This window comes from Octopus sinensis, linkage group LG2, assembly GCF_006345805.1.
Source record: "Octopus sinensis linkage group LG2, ASM634580v1, whole genome shotgun sequence".
Taxonomy (NCBI): domain Eukaryota; kingdom Metazoa; phylum Mollusca; class Cephalopoda; order Octopoda; family Octopodidae; genus Octopus; species Octopus sinensis.
This window is the reverse complement of record NC_042998.1, coordinates 68695301-68717270: the sequence shown is the minus strand read 5'-3', so window position 1 is coordinate 68717270 and position 21970 is coordinate 68695301. Positions and strand designations below refer to the sequence as shown.

General features: G+C 35.5%; 1 protein-coding gene across 1 annotated transcript in view; it reads right to left on the bottom strand.

The window, feature by feature from the left end:
- LOC115232463 overlaps window positions 1–21970 on the bottom strand; it is a 138281-nt gene that overhangs the window by 14138 nt on the left and 102173 nt on the right. The window contains exons 2-3 of the mRNA XM_029802345.2: window positions 10455–10810; window positions 6229–6407 (exon numbers count right to left, since the gene is read on the bottom strand). Coding sequence (XP_029658205.2) covers window positions 6229–6407; window positions 10455–10810 — 535 coding nt within the window. The remainder of the gene's footprint in view (window positions 1–6228; window positions 6408–10454; window positions 10811–21970) is intronic.

Genomic DNA, 21970 nt, shown 5'->3' with positions numbered 1-21970 from the left:
TCATCTCAACATTTTAAACATTTTCAACATTATAAAACCCCTATTAATAACAAAACATTTTTCTTGAAACCAAATAATAACAAAGATGGTAAAATTTGAAACTTGTCTTTCTGAAACCACGAAATAAAATAAATAGCGTAATGGAATATTTTTCCAGAAAATCCTTCATCTTTACATTTCAGTAAATAAAACAAAAATATTCATTTCCTTCAGAACGTGATCTGCCTAACCAGTTGTTAATTACTGATTCCCAATGTTTACAATTGATTGACAGTTCGATGATATACTTTCGCATTCATTAAGTGCTGTAATTATTATCATTTGAAACACAAAAAAGATTCTACGCCGTTGCGAGAAATAACAGACAGATTTCCCTCAAATCATACTCCCACCGTCTTAAAAAATGGGAAGGATACATTGCATAAAGTAGTTTTGGATGCAAAATGTCTAAATAGAAGATAGGACGGTCACGGCTGGAACACTCTTTATCATAGGTCTCCTCGATAAGGCTTGGTCCTACTGTCCTCTTGCTTTTAAATCTTTGCTTTTCATTGAAAATTATAGACCGCTTTTCTGTGGTTTATTGGTTAGACGCTGTGGTCTGGGATTAAGGGTATTGGGCTCACGAACATAAGGTCGAGGGTTCGATTTCTGGATCAAGCGACACGTTATATCTTGGAGCAAAGCACTTTATTTCACAATGCTCCACTCTACTTAGCTGAAAGGCAGTACCTGCCAGCCTAATGCTGGTATAGCCCCTTCTCTCACCCCCACCAAATGTCACATTATTGATGTTCAACTAGGTGAATGGTAAGCGGGTTTATGTCTGCTTGTGATCTCACAGGCACCTGAAACAATCTACGAAGGTATGGTACATACTACTAGTCCATACTTGGTTGCGAGTGATGGCTATGCTTTTTTTTACTTTAAGTAACGTGTCCTTCATTTTTTGATAGTATGATGTAAGTTGAGTAAGATTTTTTCGTGTTTTTAGCAAGTTAGAGGCCACGTAAATGCTCTGACACGGGCTCTCTGCTATTTCGGGTTGGTGTCCGGCGTGCTGGAGGACCACTGGTAGTGAGTTATCCCTTAACTTCCTTTAGCTTTTGTTAAAGCATGTCTCCCGAACCTTAATCAGAGGTGTCTGGGTCAGCGAAACTTCTGGAACGGTTGATAATTGACGGCAAGATGAGCTGTTACGGATCACACTAACTCAAAAGTGTATGCATGTGACCTGGGATTACATGTGAACATGTATTCACACTGAAACTCAGAATATGACTCGTTGGTTGAAGCTGACTGAACCCACCCCGGGTGAATCCATAGCAAGTACAAGTTCGGACATGTGCGTAAAGGTTCACAAATATATAATGAAATTGGACGATATGTGTCTTTGAACCAACAAAATAAAATTCCAGCTTGATGCGTCTAAAACTTGGCCTCATTCATTGAGCCGAAGTTATTTCTCAAAACTGTCAATATTTTTGAGAACGGCAATAACGCCACCACTCATCGCTAAAACTATCAAGACAGAATAGTCTTACCATTTTCAAGGTGCAAGAGTGGCTGTGTGGTATGTAGCTTGCTTACCAACAAAATGGTTCAGTTCCACTGCATGGAACCTTGGGCAAGTGTCTTCCACTATAGTCTCGGGCCGACCAAAGCCTTTTGTGTGGATTTGATAGACGGAAACTGAAACAAGCCAGTCGTGTATATATATATATATATATATATAATATATATATTATATATATATATATATATGTGTGTGTGTGTGTGTGTATGTTTGTCTCCCCAACATCGCTTGAGAACCGAAGCTAGTGTGTTTACGTCCCTGTAACATAATGGTTCCGCAAATAGACCCAAAAGAATAAGTACTAGGCTTGCAAAGAATAAGTCCTGGGGGGCGATTTATTCGACTAAAAGCGGTACTCCACCATGGTGGCAGTCAAATGTCTGAAACAAGTAAAAGAGCAAAAGGAAAGGCGAATTGTAAATTCTATTTAACTGAACGCAATTATCTTCTCTGTCCGACATTGCTGCGATTGCAATGCTTCAAGCTAAATAATTTGAATGACGACTTAATTAATATTCCACGCTGCATATGACAATAAATACCTTCTAGATACTTCTTTTCTTTCCTTAACTGTATTTCCTTTATCCAATTTTCTGAGCGAATTAAGAATATAAAAAAGAAACAGACAAAAAGCCGGTGCAAATCTTTCAATTAAAATTTTGTGACGTCGTTCAAAGTCTCCATTTAGCCTAATACAAAGAATATCTTTGTTCTTCACTTCGAAATCTAAGTCCGTCGCCTCCACGGGACAAGCTGAAAGCATAGTTTTCGTTTTATTTTCTATTGTAAATGGATAAATTCTCTCATAACATAGATTTATAGTGTCACTATTTTACATACTTCTTTTCTTGCGACTTTGTATTTCCATTTATCTGAACACACAGTATTCGGATAGATAGAAATTCTAATTACAAATATGTGACGGTAAAAGTGCATACATCAATACTTTAATATCAAGAACTCAGACTCTTGAAACCATCTAATTAAATAGAACTTCATAATTATTGGGATAAAAGTACGATCAATGTCACGAGTATTTATTTATCGATTACTTGCTTATCAGATGCCAAAACTTCACTAAATGATAGTAAATATTTTCCTTCATTCTGTCGACTTACTGTAAACAAGTGATGAAAAGAAACATCTAATGTGGGTGTTGGAGCTTTCCGCGGCTACAAACTCTGTTCTGACTCCGCATGACACTATAGTCTCTCATTTTGATTCTTCTTGTTTCATTGCAAATGTCGGCTGCGTGCAAACTAAAATGATGCTAAGTAAAGTTTTATCTGCATTGTTTTTATGATTTGACATATTAAGACCCACGTAATGATTAGTTTAATGATATTGTTTGTTTACTAATTCTGTTTCTTTCTATCCCTTACATCTGATGTCTGTGATGATTCTAAGTAAGTTTAAGTAATGTCTTACTCTCTAGATTTTTATTCTTATATTTGTTTCAATCATTTGACTGCGGAACCGCTAAGTTACGGGAACGTAAACACATCAGTATCGGTTATCAAGCGATGTTGGGGAGACAAACACAGACACAGACACAGACACACACACACACACACACACACATGATGGGCTTCTTTCAATTTCCGTCTACCAAATCCACTCCTAAGGTTTTGGTCGGCCCGAGGCTATAGTAGAAGACACTTGCCCAAAGTGGCACGCAGTGGGACTGAACCCGGAAACATGAGGTTATAAAGCAAGCTGCTTACTACACATCCACTCGTGCGCCTATAAACCACTCCTGCGCCTATGAGCCACTCCAGTATCCATTGTAAAAGTTGTAATTTCTCGAATCTCTATATATTTAGATATAATGTAGCCAGAGTTCCATTATTTAACGCGTCAGTCCTTAAAAATAGAAACAATATATTTCTAAATCTCTCAGAGAGATTTATGCGGTAGCAGCACGATAAAATGATAGCATGTTGTCAACTTAATGTGACAGTCCCATGAAAGTGAAACATTCTACTGTTATTTAGCCCTAGGAAACACTGTTTCCTGTTGGACTTGATACATTTCCTGTGTCCTTATGTTTTCAAAGTGGAGACAAGCTCCTCCACCCTGCCAAGCTAGCAACTAGAGACTAGTTTCAGGGTCATTGCTCATCACCAGTCTGGAGTAGCATGGTTTGCTAGCTGTCGGTGCCTATCCGCTTTTGAAAACATATATGTATATATACATATACATTCACTGATTTTTTAAATAGAAATAATATATTTCTAAATCTCTCAGAGAGATTTATGCAGTAGCAGCACGATAAAGTGATAGTATGTTGTCAACATAATTTGACAGCCCCATGTTAGTCCTTTGATGTAATTTGTGGAAGATTTGTTGTTTCTGTTAGAATGTCGGACGAACGGATGTTAAAATCGTCAACGTTCTTAATATATTTATTACTTACTGACAACCAAGAAAAAAGTTCTCTTCAAGGATTAAAAAATGAGAAACGTGCGTTGTCTTCTTGCACAAAACACTTCATCTCACGTCGCTCTGCAATCACTTCGACACCTGACGCGTGGCACACCTGTGCATCTGTTCAGGTAATATCGATTTGATGAAGGAATTGAGCTAATGCACAGCACGAACATTGGATCCTTATAAACAACTCATCTTCGCAGGTTGTTCAGCAAGAAGTAACGGAACCCTAATTTGTCGTTTATCACAAGGGAGTCCATCATATATATATTATATATATATATATATATATATATATATATATATATATATATATATATATATATATATATTATATATACATACATGGCTATAATGGGATAATAGAGAGCTCGAAAGAATACATAAATATTCACAATCAATGAACAGGTCAGTCCTTGCGAAGTTAAACAGATGTGTGACTGTTCCAAGAATTTTGTCAATCCATTTATGTATCAATGAGATAACCGTGTGAAGAAATAACAATAGACAGATCAGAAAATCACGGGTTCATTCTTATTTCTTTATCATACATAGAAACATAGAGAAATTGACCGGCTAATTCGTACAGTACAATTGCAATCTGTGAGTGGAACAGTAAAAATATGCAAGACTTTTCTCAAGTTCCAATGCGAATTTATCTGTGTTAACTACATCCCAAAGATGGAGCCTTGTATCTTTGTTGGAAACCCGCTCTCTCCTCGGTGGAAGATTTATTATAATTAAAAATAGAAGAGACATACATACATACATACATACATACATACTTAATTCGAAGACTATAGATCCAATCCATCACTGGAACTGTAAAAACAAAACATACAAATCTGCACATTTATATATATATACATACATACATCATACATACATACATACATACATACATACATATATATATATATATACATATATATATATATACACATATATATATATATATATATACACATACATACATACATACATACATACATACATACATACATACATACATACATACATACATAACATACATAGATATATACATACATACACATATTCAAACAAAAATAGCCTGTTGTTGATGTTGAAATTCCAATGAAGGAGCCTTGGATCTAGGTTAGAAATCGGCTCCTTCTCTACTGGCAAGAGTTCTTGACATAAAACTGAACAATGACATGCATACATAGACATGCACACACACAAAAACACACACACGCACATGTATATGTGTGTGTGTATTACAATTCGTGGGGTTTATGTTATTTCCACTCAGACATTCTTTCTCAACTGGCAAAAATGAGCAATACTGTGACGGATTGGCGTCCCCTCCAGGTGGGGTGGAATATATGCGCCAAGGAAACCGGAAACCGACCCTATCAGTCTATATGTCCCGGGAAGAAGCTTTTTTTTATTGTCGTCTCGGTCGTTTCTCCTCCTCCTCCTCCTCCTCCTCTCATCACCCTTGTTGTGTTCACCCCACCGACCCCACACCTCCCTAATCCTCTAAGCCTGGTTCTTCCTTTCCGTCACCCTCACCTTCTAGAATTTCTTCCCCGCTCTAGTCTTTTCAGGTATTCACATAAGCACCGGGGTCGGGTCCAATTTATTCGACTAAATCAATGTGTTGCTCCAGCATTGCCGCACCCAAACGACCGAGACACGTTTAAAGAATAAAAGAACAAAAAAATACAAAGATTAAAGGAATAACAGAATAAATACCCGAAGAATGTGGCGAATATTATAACAACAAAAACAACTAAAACAAAAACAAGTACGAAACAAGGAATTTGTTTAGAGTTTTGTTCAAATCAGTCCCTGCCCTACCACCATCACCACCTCCTCCTCCACCACCACCACCACCACCACCAGGAACAGAACAGGATTGAAGGAGCATGAAAAAAACACGAACTATGCGGGGCATGAGCCAACACCTTGCCTTTGGTCCTAATAGACTATCAGTGCCCGACCTGCAACAGAGCCCTTCCGAGCACACATCGGACTGGTTGGCCACAGCCGAACACATCGTGTCACGTTTTTTTCTCCCTTGTAATGTCTTTGGTCATTGTCGACAATGATGGACGAATTAATAATACTACTACTAACGATAACAACTACAACAACAACAACAACGACAACAACAATAATAATTACAACAGCAACAACAACAGCAATGTCTATAATGATAATGAATAAGTGAATTTGAATGAGAGGGCTATGTTTACCTTGGACGAAGATGAAGGCGATTCACGTCTTAAATCAACAGCTTGTTTATTCGAAGAAGACGATGATGGCGAAGATAAGTTTTTCTCTTTAAACCAGAACTGAAGAAGTCGAATTCTCGGCTGAAATCTCATAACCAATTCTATGACCAAGATTACGATAACCAAAAACCCTACGGATTCTACAAGAGAAAGAAAACGGTAAAAGCAAAGTAACAAATAATGTTCCGACACAATATAAGTGACGAAACAATCAATAAGTTTTAAACATGCATCGAACATTATTATTACTTTGAGGGTTCTGCTCCAGTATGGGCTTGGTTAAGCTGCCTAAAACAAACTGAAAAAAATATGTTACGTTAAAGAAATTAATACTAATTAAGATATTTAGAATATGCATGTCTGCTCTTCGTGTATATATATATATATATGTGTGTGTGTGTGTGTGTGTATGTGTGTGTATGTGTGTGTGTGTGTGTCTGTGTGTGTGTATGTATGTATATATGTGTATGTATATATATGCATGGTGAGAATTTATGAAAAAACAAAAGACGAAGACGGGTGTGTAAACAACAAACAAATGAATTAGGTTAACGCTCGGGAAGTGAGAAAGTCTTTTACGTTTCGAGCCTATGCTCTTCGACAGAAAGGAACAGAAATAAACAGGGAGAGAAAATAATAGAAAAAATAGAAAATAGAAATATTTTTATGTAATGTATGTATATATGTATATGTTTGTGGCTGTGATTGTCCTCCACCACCATCGTTTCACAAGCGATGTTGGTGTGTTTACGTCCCCGTAACCTAGCAGCTCGACAAAAGAGACCGATAGAATAAGTACTAAGCTTACAAAGTATAAGTCCTGGGGGCGATTTGCTCGCCTAAAGGCGGTGCTCTAGCATGGCCGCAGTCAAATGACTGAAACGAGTAAAATAATTTCTCTCTTTCTCTCTCTCTGTATAATATTCTATTATATAATTATCATTGGCTTTTAAAACGCTTGCCAATTAAGATCTTTAAAAGTGGTTTGTAGTACAGGCACGCACACACGCACACATATCCTCACACACTCATTCCTCAATACATATTGTGATATAGATACAAACACACATACAAACGTTTCATTTTATGTAAAGCTGTATAGATTAAAGAATAAGCATTAATTTGAAAGATCGTTCTATGAGTCAGTAGAGTGACATATTTAACATACTTTTATAAGCGTATAGTTGACAGTTAATTCGAAGTTTCGGCTATCTACTGTTTACTGAAGACTGCAAAGCTGAAACTCTATAATATCTATCTATCTATCTATCTATCTATCTATCTATCTATCTATCTATCTATCTATCTATCTATCTATCTATCTATCTATCTATCCACATACATACACTTACGCGTAGATAGCACAAAATATTTAACAGATGCACTGTTAAATTATCGTACTCCATCATACAGTCGTTGGCGCAGAACTTAGGTGGAACTGGAGACTTAATGAAATTCCGTCCGATGAGTTACCCCACATTCCATGTAAAATCCTTTCTAAATGCCCGGCAGTTAATCAGTGCCGTAGAAAGACCATAATTTATAAGGGCACTGTTTCGACTAATACAGAAGCCTTTCATTATATAGGAGTCACATCATCTCAGTTTAAGCGGAGATTTTTGTTCTGTGTCCAGTCTTTTAAGAACCCGACTAAGCACAAATTTACATCTCTGGCAGAACTGGTATGGGACTTGAAATTCTGGTAAAAGACCATACGGAATCTTTTGATCTGTGGTGAGAACTGCTTCACCTTATATGGGCGGAGGTGGCGAGTGCAACCTGTGCTCCATGGAGGCACCCGAAATCATAAACACCAGGGATAATCATGTTGGCAAACGTAAATACATTTTCATAAGAAATCCGCATAAATACAATAGGACTTAAGGGAAAATTTCACGTGCTTCAACATTTCCCCTCGGGGACTACCTTATCTTCTTTGTCTTAAACCTTAGGACCTGGAACTTTTAATACCGATCCTAAAATCCTGATTCCCTCAAAGTAAATCACTGTTTAGTCCATTTAGAGAACATTTGTCAGAACCTACATCCAACGTACCCCACCGCGTGTGGACTAAAATTATGCTCTTCCCGTCCTATTCTCCGTCTACGCTTTCGATAATTTACACCATATGGAGTCCATTATTACATCCCCAATAATAGGTTATTTTTATCTAACATATAAGTGTTTCCCCTAACCTGCAGTAGCTGGATGTTCTTTCTAATATAATTCGGATATGGTTTATATTTCTAATGTTTTTTATTGTCTTCCTGATATTTTTCTTATTAAGTTTCCTTATGTTTTATTATGTTTCCTATATCCTACAGGATGTTGGCATTTTATATAGTATAGCACTGCTAATATTTTAAATTTTCATTTAAATTTTAATATTTGTGCATATTTCAACAAGAGTCTTTCACGCGATCCTTGATCTCTTTACCTTTCTCCTTCCACTCATTTTTGACATGGCTGACTACTATAAGGAAACTGGCCATAGAATGTGACAGTATCAAGAGATTGTTATTTACAACATGAAGTTTTGCATTTTTTCCAAAACGTCGTAGTTGCGTATTTATACAACAGCATATAATAGACGCAATAATTATTTAGTTGTTACAGAATTAAATTCCAGATACAACAGTATGGTATTTCCAGATGATCCAGATGAATATTTGCCTAGAGATGGATTAGAATGATCAGGTAACTATAAAGAGCTTCCTTTGGTCAAGGGTGACCTTTAATCTGTACATGTAAGTGAAGGGCTGAGTAAAGTGTTTTGAGGAAAACTAGCTGTTTCCCATATATGTAAGTTGCATATCTCCATGGCACCAATATTCATCCAATGGAAAGAATGCCGACTTTGGTTGGTTCACAGTGAAACCAGTATTATCATGGACGTTGCTGCTGGAACATAAAGAACGAGAACAGTTCCGTCATCTTACCTTCCTCTGGATTGGTACATTTTTGTATCGACTCCAAAAGGGATGAAAGACAAAGCTAACGTTGCGATATTTGAACTTAGAGTGCAGGATATTGGAAAAACTACTTCGAGATATTCTATCCAACACTTTAACAGCTCTACCAATTTGCCCCTTTGTTCGGAGATCTATTACCCAGAGACAGACGGCGAACGAAATTCAGACTGAATAATGTTAGTAGCGGGCTTGTACTTAATGACCTTTGAGAAAATAGTTCAATACCCGTGTCCATTAGGCGATGAATATATGGGTAAGGAATAATTGAATAACAAATAAAATAAATATGTTTAAACAATAATAAATAAATGATAATATATGACAATGAATGATAATAAGCAGATGATAATTAATAAATGGTAATGTATAAATGACATTTAATAAATGATAATCAATAAATAAAAATGAACAAATTATAATGAATAAATAGTAGATGATAATAGATGATAATGAATAAATGATAATAAATAATCACAATGAATAAATGATAATGAAGGATAATGAACAAGTAATAATGAATAAATGATAATGAATAAATGACAATGAGTAAATGATAATGAATAAATAAAAATGAATAAATGACAATAAAGGATAATGAACAAGTAATAATGAATAAATGATAATGAATAAATGACAATGATAATGAATAAATAAAAATGAATAAATGACAATGAAAGATAATGGACAGGTGATAATGAATAAATGATAATGAATAAATGACAATGAGTAAATAATAATGAATAAATGACAATGAATAAATGATATTGAATAAATAAAAATGAATAAATGACAATAAAGGATAATGAACAAGTAATAATGAATAAATGATAATGAATAAATGACAATGATAATGAATAAATAAAAATGAATAAATGACAATGAAAGATAATGAACAGGTGATAATGAATAAATGATAATGAATAAATGACAATGAGTAAATGATAATGAATAAATGACAATGAATAAATGATAATGAATAAATAAAATGAATAAATGAAAAGTAAGGATAATGAACAAGTGATAATGAATAAATGATAATGAATAAATGACAATGAATAAATGATAATGATTAAATAAAATGAATAAATGAAAAGTAAGGATAATGAACAAGTGATAATGAATAAATGGTAATGAATAAATGACAATGAGTAAATGATAATGAAATGAATAAAGAGAAATGAATAAATGATAATGAATAAATAGTAATGAACTGACCGTCTGAGTTAATCCGAGCATGAAGGTCAAGTAACTTGTTCTCCACTTTGTTGATCCGTAGATGTAAATCTTCAACTTTGTTAATAAAAATAGAGAGTTTCTGATCGAGAACGCCGTTCAAATCTGATTGGTTGACAACTTCTTGCGCCATGGCTTCTCGCGCTACTACTTGGTCTTTAAAAGCCATTTCAATCAAATGTAACCGCTGAGCAAAATCTGAGAAAACATGTTTCCACGGACACATGGTGTCTGCTGAGTCAGCCCTGCAGATGTCGTTTGGTGAGTTCGTGTCGACGTTGCCCCAAGCCGTAATCCAACGGAGAGAAGCAAGTAAGCCAACGACAGAGAATATTATTCTGAAAGCAAGTAAAATGTTCGTTATTATTTAGTGCTGACTTCAGTTTGAAGTAAATAGTATCAGTAAACACGCACACGCATGCTCACACACACACACACACACACACACACACACACACACACACACACACACACACACACACACACACACACACACACCACACCACACACACACACACACATACACACACACAGAGGTAGAAATTACCGTTGCAATTTACAAAGGCACCCAGACCTTACGTTTACAATTTGAAAAATTCAGAAAAATATTGCAAAATAAGAATAACTCAACAAGGTTTATTGGAAAACATAGGTAAACAAATGAAGTTTTATAAGACACGTCCGAAAATTTCGATATGCGTTCCATTGATTGCACGGAACACAACTAGTCGATGCATAGTTTCTGTTGTAAAAATAATTTAAGAAAACCCTCTGTATATATATATATATTTTTATAGCAGAAACAACAGAATAACTCCAGGGCCCGGGGTTTCCTGCATTAGTACTTAAACTAGCGCACGAAATTCTCGCCCTTGAGCCCGCACACGCACATACACGCTTTCACACACACACGCACGGGCACCTTCGTTTTGGGACCACCACTACTTTATTATCTCCCCTTCTTCCTAACTCTCCTGTGTGACCCTTCTGTCCGGCATTGGCCATGACAGATCGCTAGCCCTTATACCTTTTTCTATTTCCTTTCTCTGTTTATTTTTGTGTTCCTTTCTGTCGAAGAGCGTAGGCTCGAAACGTAAATGACTTTCTCACTTCCCGTACGTTAAAATAATACATATGTTTGTTGCTTACCCGTCTTCGTCTTTTGTTTTTTTTAGTAAATTCTCGCATGTCTTGAATTCTATTTTTCCTGTTCGCATCACCAAGCCTATATAGGTATGTATACATACATACATATATAAGCATTTAACTATTTCTGTCTATGTATGTATGTCTCTTTTCTATTCAATCATTTAAATTCTTCCTCTGAAGAAGGATCTGGCTTCTAACAGAGACACAAAGCTCTATCTTTGGAATGTAGATAACGAAAACAATATCACATTTTAAACCTGAGAAAAGTTTTGCCCAGTTTTACTGCTCCGCTTACAGATTGTATTTGTAATGTACGAATCAGTTGATTGATTTCTTTACTGAAAATCAAAACAGGCTGATGACTAAGCACTTACAAAGCCAAGCACTCCAATTATTACTGGTACAAATGTAAATTTGTAATCTGGATATAGAAGCTGGCGGTTTCGAAGCAGTCGCCTATAGTTATTTTCTTTCCCTTTGGTTTTCAAAGAGATATTCACATCAGCCGGACAGATGACATACTTTTTCTTGTCTGTCTCAAACAACACTATCCGGCCTGTTTTGTTTACACTTATGGTATGCTGAGCGTTTTACAACAAGACAATATCTCACAATGCATTTGCAATACCATACTGATTTCAACATTTGGGATACTTGACTGGTCTGTAGAAGAAATCCACTCCATAGACATCAAAACCTGCAAGATTTTAATATCAACTGGAAATCTACACCGAAATAGTGATATTATCAGGTTCTACCGAAGAAGAGATAAAGGAGGAAGGGGCTTGAGATCAGTGCAGGCAGCCTTCGAATTGTCGCATAGTCTCTCTCAGGCAACACTTTCTAAACAACAGAAGCAAAAATAAATGCATTAACTTAGTGCTGAAAAGTGAAGAAAACAATATTTTACATGTACTCCCTTCCTGGTGGCCTCCCATACAACCCCAAATCAGCCGGACAAGCGTACCTCAAGAAGACCTGGAAGTGAAACGCTCAGCATACCAAAAGAAGACCAAACATGAGTATTTTTGTCGTAGATTTGAAGATAATAACACTGACAAGGTTATGCATTTGCAATCCAAGAACAGGAGATTGCTACTAAATGCCTAATCAACAAAAGAGACAGTGAAGCCTTGGAGTTCCAAGCTGCAACCGTAAATGGGAAAATGTAGGCTGTCATATTGCTGTGGAAGACATCAAACATGTGATTAGCAGTTACCCGAAAATGTCTTCAAAGTACTACCTCCCAATGCGACATGACGTTGTTGCAAAAACAATTTACAATGCCATTCAGAAAAAAGACTGTCCTGGAATAAATATAGAGAACCTCCCTGTTGTTGAATGCGTACACAAATACCAGCACAAAGAATACTGGTGGAACATTCCCATCAAAACATTTGTTAAGTGTAAACATTTGTTAAGTTCGGATTGCCATATTTTTCTTAGTCTGGTGTAATATTCATGAGTCACTCTATCTTTATTCACAGCACCTTGGTATTATATATTTTTATCAATACCAAGGGATAGGGAGACCATTGATGCACAAATTTTGTGTCTGGGAGATTGATTTTTCTCGTGTTTTAGAGTAATTAAACTCCCCTCAAGAGCTTGTTGTGAAGAGTCACCATACAATTTTGTTAGTTTGTTTAAAAGATGTCACTGATGAGGTGTAAACTCATTGTTCCTCTTACATTTTATTATCGTTGTTAACCATCCAATATGGCGGCGTAAATTGTTGTTGTTTTCTTCAAATTTTATTTTCCACCTAGGTTGTTTCGGTTTGGTACTTTCATTACCATGTAAAGAAGAGGCTTCCCCTGGGTGTTCTTTAAGAGTTATTTCAGCTGTGTATATGAGGGTATTAATATTCCAATAATTAAAATCACATGATTCCATGTGCTCTTCTGTGACATTGTTGATAACTTTCAACATTAGAGCTGTTGGATTATTTTCTGAATCTTAAGATTGGCCTTTTACAAAGCGATTAGTTTGAAAAAGAAAAGTTTTCTATGTATGTATGTATGTATGTATGTATGTCTCTCTCTCTCTCTCTCTCTCTCTCTCTCTCTCTCTATATATATATATATAATATATATATATATATATATATATATATATATATATATACATATATATATTACTATCTCGTTCTATATCTTTCATACACCACACATAAATATCATTCAGTTTGGTATTTGTAAACTATCTGTACAATCTCTTTCCATCTCTCTCTCTCTGTCTCTCTCTGTCTCTCTCTTTCTCTCACACTCTCACACATAAATTTATACGCACGCACACACATAAATTATATGTTTTATTCTGATAGCTGTAAGCACAAATATATCAAATATACTATTTAATACGATATCTGCAAACACATATATCAAAACTTTCCTTAAATTTGATATCTGTGAAAAGACACGTGTGTGTGTGTTTGTGTATGTATATGTATATATATATACACGCACACATATAGTTATATACATTTATTTGATGCACTTTTTTTTATTCAATATCCATAAATACATAAACGGTGGCGGGCACAATGAGTAATATTTCCTGCATTTTTTACTTTGAAATAAAATACATTTTTTACAAATGTTCACTACCTTACAGAAACTATATCAGCTAAGCAAATGACCTTCTCTTAATGCATTCAAAACACTATTACATATTCAGAACATTATTTTAGAAAATTATCACCGTTTTCTTTGAGCATGTAGAAAACAAACTTGGGCGGGGCAAAATGAGTAAGACAAAAAAGGTAAATTTTCCTCTTCAGTTTTCTAGAATTACACACACAAAAAGGGTGGGGGGAGTCATACACATCAAAATCCATCTTTAGACATTGGGAAGATCAGAAATGCCAAAAAATTTTTAAATATTCATCTAGGGCCGGTTTCCCGGTTTCCGTGGCATATATATATATATATATAGGAATAAAAATTTATATATAAAGAACGTGAAATACACGAAGGGACGAATACGGAAAACAGACGAGTTATTCGAAGCCTTCAATCTTCAGTCAGAAACCGAATCATCATGGCAAATTTCGGCTGTTTAATTCTGATATTTGCTCCAACTCGGCCAGCCCCAAGGAAAAAACTAAGCTGTGGGCATTAGATTTCTTGGTAGAAGGAAAGAATGTAAACGCAACAGAGACGAATATAAATACAAGAAACGAAAAACAAAATTGAAAACAGTAATGGTTAAAAACAGGATAACAGCGGGTGTCTTACGACTTTTAGACAAAATGAGACAAAAACAACTCATCAGCAAGCGTGGAAACAATTACCTTTTCGGCAGAGGGGACACATGTTGAGGGAGCCGCGATCGCCAACGGAATGGCTTGTGAAGCAGCAGGTTGCAAGAGGATAAGAGAGAGAGACAGAGAGACAGAGAGAGAGGGAATTAAAGAGGATGGAAGGCAGAGGACAGAAGCAATGACCAAGAGAGAGAGAGAAAGAAGGAATTAAAGAGGATGGGAGGAAGAGGGGGAAGAAGAGGGGGAAGAAGGGGGGGAAGAGGGATATATATATACAGATATATTCCCCAACCGGACGGGACGCCAGTTCATCGCAAGATTACTCATTTTGCCTGTTGAGTGGACTTGAGTAAAGTGAATTGAAATGCTTTGCTCTAGAACACAACACGTCGCTCGGTCCAGGAGTCGAAACCACAATCTTACGATCGTGAGTGTAGCACTCTAACGTCTAAGGCACCTGTCTCCATAATTTCAAAAAAAAAAAAAGATAACAGAAAAATCAGAAATTACTCATTTTACCCCAACCCTATAACATATTAAATGAAATTTAAGCACATACGTGATATGTTTCATATCACTAAATACCTATTAAATATATTCGTACCGTCAACTTATCGCTAACACTTCTTGTATAAACTTTTCTATGAATGTATGTTCCTTTGGACCCTATTTCTGTTTTGGGTTTGAGCCGTTTAATCTGGTGTTTCTAAGTTTTGGAAAGAAGACCATCAAATACGAACGTTTTATTTCTTGTTATTCATTTTTATTTATTTCAAGAATCGTAATTCCTATAAAAGGAACTCCTGTATGTTAAGATAATCATCCACACACACACACACGCTTTATTTGTGGGTTAACAAAACAACCAATGGTTTCATGTAAAAAGATCTTCACAATTGTTCAAGTGTACCACGTAGAGGTATTGTTACCCGTCTCCATTTTGAATGAAAAGTTAATATATATATGTATATATAAAAATGTGTGTGTGTGTGTGTGTCTGTGTGTATATGTATATGTGTATGTATATATATATATATATATATATATATATATATATATATATATATATATATATATATTTGTAATTTTCAATTAATTTCTAAATTATTTCGGCATCTATCAAAGACAAAAGAAGGTGTGAAGGAAAAACCCGCAATCTGGATCGGACGACCAATACCTGGTGTGTAAATTTCATCGATGGAAACTGTGTGGAAGCCCGTTGTATAAGAATATGTATGCGTGTGTCATTGCGTTTGTGTTTTCCTCTCTCCATCCACTGCCACTTGACAACCGGCTTTAGTTCCTCATAACTTAGGAGTTTGGCAAAAGAATAGGGGCAAAATAAGTGCCAGGTCTTAAAGACATAAGTATATAGGTATTTGCTCAGCTAGACCTTTCAAGGCGGTGCCCCAATATGGTCGCAGTTCAATGACTGAAACAAGTAAAAGCAAACATAGCAAAAGAAAGAAGACAAAAGTGATCATAAAACTACCCTCTCTCACTCTCATTCCCTCTATTTATCATGCTATCTATCCCTCTACACTCATCTCTCTTCCTTTCTCGCATCCCCCTTTCTCTTTCTCTCTCTCTCGTCCTCTCTCGTCCTCTCTCTCTCTCTCTCTCTGTTTCCCCTCACTCTCCCCTGCTCTTCGACAGAGGTCAATGACCCAAAATATTAGAAACTCATCCTTCACAACAATTGATTTTATTGAACTGTTCTATAAATTCTGCTATTCACTATGTACGTGTATGTATATATATATATATATATATATATATATTATATATATATATATATATAATCATATATATATATATATATATATATATAATATATATTGTATATAGTATAATATATTATATATATATATATATATATATTATATATATATATACATATACATATATATATGTATTATATATATATGATATATATGTACACATATACATATATATATATGTAAGTATATACATGTATATGTATATATATATACATACACACACGTATATATATATATATATACATATATATCGATGTTGCGGGGACAAACACACACACACTCACAAACACACACACACACACACACACACACACAAGGCTATAGTAGAAGACTCTCGCCCAAGGTGCCATACAGTGAGACTGAAATCGGAACCATGTGGTTAGTAAGCAAGCTACTTAACACACACCTACTCCTGCACCTATATATATATATATATTAATATATATATATATATATATATATATATCTATATATATATATATATATATATATATATATATATGTAAACGTAAAAAAATACAAACTGGGTCAAGAACGTAAAACATTTAGGAGACGATTCTAAAAGCACGGACGGGACATTTGAAGCCTTCAATCTTCAGTCAAGAACCGCAATTTCGGCTGATTTATCTTGAGATTGCTCCGATCTGGCCAACCCCAAAAGAAAATCTAAGCCAAGCGCATTAGATTCCTTGGAAGAAAGCCTCTCTCTCTCTCTCTCTCTCTCTCTCTCCTCTATATATAATATATATATATATATATATATATATATGTCTGTCTGTCTATATATCTATATATATCTATATATATATATACATATATATATGCATACACAGATACCTACACATACATATATACACCTATCTGTCTGTTTATACACACACTCACAAACACACATATACATATATATATATGTGCGTGTGTTTGTTTGTGTGTGTGTGTGTATAATAAATGGAAGACAGAAGATGGAATACATGAGAATTCATTAATCCCGACAATTGTTTCGACACATCTAGCATCGATTTCTTTTGTGTGTCTGTGTACACACACACACATGTGTCTGTGTACACACACACACATGTGTGTGTGTGAGTAAGAGAGAGAGAGAGAGAGAGAGAGAGAGAGAGACAGAGAAAGAGAGAGAGAGAGAGAGAGTGTGTGTGTGTGTGTGTGTAAGTGGGGGTGCTGTTGCGAAGCTGACATACTGACTCCGAAATGTTAGTCTCGTCTGAATCGTATTCGGTTGACATTTGAAACTATCGACACGGTACAATTACATGTCCCACTTAATTTAAAGAAGCTATTAAACCAAACTGCTGTTCAATACAATTTCTTTACGGCTCGATACCTCAGCTAAGAAACCTGATATCATTACCAATACAAATGAAGAAAATAAAGCATAGAAAAAGGTATTAGAAAAACAGAATGAAAACCAAACTTGTTAATAGTAAAAAAAAAGAACTCTCTGTATATAGTCTCTTTCTTATTCTGTCTCCCCTTTTACCTCTGTATATCTTCAAACCCTTTCGTTCCTTCTATTTCTGTCTTTCTCTCCCTCTCATTACTTCTCTTTCTCTCTTAACCGTCTTCCCTTTACTCTTCTTCTTTCTCAGTTTCTCCTCTCTCTCTCGCCCTCTTTTTCACTAACGACTATAGATTACTGTCCCTTTTCCTCTTACTTTTCTTGATTCTCTTCCTGTTATTTTAATTTATTTCTTCAATTCTTTCCTTCACACGCGTTCCCTTTCGTTCCACCTTTCTAGTCTTTTCCATTATTGAATTCTAGCTTTCTGTTCATATTTCTTTCGACCAATCTTTAAGGTCACCGTATTCGCAATCATCCATCTATTGATTGACACACGCAATATATATATATATATATATATATATATATATATATATATATATATATATATATATATATATATCACAGCTATCACAGCTCCTCATTACACGAGAAAAGCTATTGCCAAGAAGACTTACTGAAATGATTCATGATTGTTGCCATGCAATGCCCTTATTTGACTTTTAAGCCCAGCCAAGCTTTTACACATTTTATTACATACTAGACAACTGTGCTGGCTGGCAGGAGAAACAGGTGTCACCATATTCACTCTCTTAACATGTCTTTTTAGACATCCAACTGAGAGGCACATCTTTTCACATTTTACACATGTTCTGTTGTGAATTTTAATAGCCACATCACTGTTTATCATGGGTAGATTTCTGTGAGATTTTTGATGGCTTACCAGGCCTGCACGACTCAAACACCTCCTCCCACAAACCACACACATAAAAAGCAACACTCTCTCACTTTCCACAGGTTCGCCCCTTCAAAGCCCCCTCCTAATTCTCTCATATTTCACTCTCTCCCTCTCAAACCTTGAACAACCATCATGCACTATCTTTCTCCATCCATTGCGGTCTTGTGCACCACCTCTCCAAATTATCAGTTGCATGCATACATACATAGGTTTATATCTGTAATTATTGGGGCCCTGGGATATGTAACACACTGCCTAAATACCAATCTTGAGAAATTAGGCTTCTCAAAACCAGAAAGGAGAAAGCTAATTCGAAGACTACAGATCCAATCCATCACTGGAACTGTAAAAATCTGTAAAACTTTCTAGAAGTTTATCATTTAAATATATATGAGCATGTCTAGATATGCAACTATATGCATGAGAATACATACATAAAACATATAAATCTGCACATACACACACACACATACATACATACATACATACATACATACATACATACATACATACATACATACATACATACATATAAGCAAACTGCGTTCTCAACTTGTTCCATTTTCCAAAAGGTTTGCAAGGCATCACCAGGCCTCAAAAGATACATTCGTGTCCATAGAATATGATTAAAGCTTTATTTTACTGAACACTCATTTGTCGGTCACGACAAGGGAACCCGTCATATCATCATCATCATGATATGTGTGTGTGTGTGTGTGTGAATGTGTGTGTGCGTGCGTGCGCGTGTGTTAAGTGTGTTTGTGGGCATGTATGTATGAACAAGAGTATGAATAAATCAAAAATTAAAAAATCTAATTCACTTAATGCAATGAAAATAAAGTAATTAGAATCATATAAAAAAATGAGTGAATTGAAAATATAATAAAATAATATGGCATATATGATATTATACGTCATATTTAATAATATATATGTTCTATATATATAATTATTAAGGATTGTAATTTAGAATTAATCAAAAAGTATTTTTGGAACCAATTTAGAAAAAATTAACAAAAACAAAATGGAGTGTGGAACTAACTTGCTGTGCAACTTTGCTAACAATTTGCTTCTTACTCTGCGCCGGCTAATGCGCTTATCTCACTTATAAGAGAACTTTCGTTATTGAAGCGTAGAATTCTACAATATCAAACTGTTTATCATGTTTGTCGTTGAACCATTTAATGCTCGAAATGCTGTTGCCGCCAAAATAGAATGCTGGTCGTTTGTTAAATACTAAGTTAATATTGAATATACCCTTTTCTTTATTTATAATGGACGGATAGGTATCCTCATCTTGTTTTCATGCTTTTTCCAACGGTTATAATGAATCCTTTCACGGACGAGGGCGTACCCTGCTCTCTCCGCTACTCTTCAAGCTTTATTTGAATCCACTGATGTCATTACAGTCAAGCCAGGTGGTATTAGCTTTGAGTCTGACAAAAGAAATACAAAAAAAAAAACCTTTTGGCAATCCCTCAATACCATCCTATGCTATTACCCTGTGCACCAACTCCCCACATTGCTGTCACTAACGCACAATAAAAAAAGCCCCCTACAACAGTCAAAGCCTGCCACTACACTAATCTCTACATTTCTATTCAATGCACAAGGTATCAATTCTTCCATCAATGCGCAAAAATGGAAGATCCAATTCGTTGAGGATTGGGTTGGTAACCATCCACACCACATCACTTTCTTCATTCTTACCGTGGCCCACCTTGACAACTCTCACTTGGAAGTCGAAGGGAAAGCGAGGAATTTCACAACCATCCGCGCAGATCGAGTCGACAGAAGGAAGGGTGTAACTGTCACTTTCCTGTATGATTCATTTTCGGCAGATGGAAATATGAAATTCTCTAACGGCTACTGTGAATTGGTCACTGTTCACAACAAAACCAATAACCTGATAATAGGTGGGCTGTACAGGCCACCTCAAACACCCATACTGCGCTTTAATGAATGCTTTAACAACATTAAATGCTTTATTCAACAGTGCCATTCTAATAACATAATTATGATGGGAGATTTTAATCTACCCTGTATTGATTGGTCTACAAACAGTTTGAAATCAGGCACTCCCACCTCAACTCCTGGCAAAGAAGCAATAGGGTCATTTCTCGTAGGTAATCGTTTTTTATTACGTATATTTTCATTTGTCTTGCTCATTTTTACATTTTGGTGTTTTTCTGAGATTTTTCTTGAGAACAAACTCTTCGTGGTAATGGCGATTTGACATCTATGTTTAGCATATTAGGTGTCCACTTTAGTGGTCATTCCTCTTAATTTTGTATGTAACACAATTTTTATTCTTCGGATTTTTCAAATATGCTAAGCCACTGGTTTTAATTGATTAATATTAATTTCTACCCTTATTATTTAATCATATATATATACACACACATATATTATATATAGGAGCATCTACTGCGAACGAATATATATTTACAGGCATTTATGTATATATGTATGTATGTGTATATTTGCATATATGCATATATGTAAGCATGTATATGCATGTTTATATAAAGTATCAAGTGATGGTCACAGCAGCAGACATGGGAAGCGAATGTTGTGGTTGGTATTAGTCATAAAAAAAGGTATTAATTGGATGCGTAATGCTTATGACTGTAAGAAATGGTGAGGGCGGGAAGGAGGAGAACTTCTGTTACTACAACGGAAACCCGACGACTACATGTTCGTATGTTTATATGTATGCATCTATTTGTGTGTGTGTTTATATATAATATATATATGTATGTATACTCTTTTACTCTTTTACTTGTTTCAGTCATTTGACTGTGGCCATGCTGGAGCACCGCCTTTAGTCGAAGAAATCAACCCCAGGACTTATTCTTTGTAAGCCTAATACTTATTCTATCGGTCTCTTTGCCGAACCGGTAAGTTACGGGGACCTAAACACACCAGCATCGGTTGTCAAACGAAGTTGGGACACAAACACAAACACACAAATGCACACACACACACACACACACACACACACACACACACACATACGACGATCTTCTTTTAGTTTCCGTC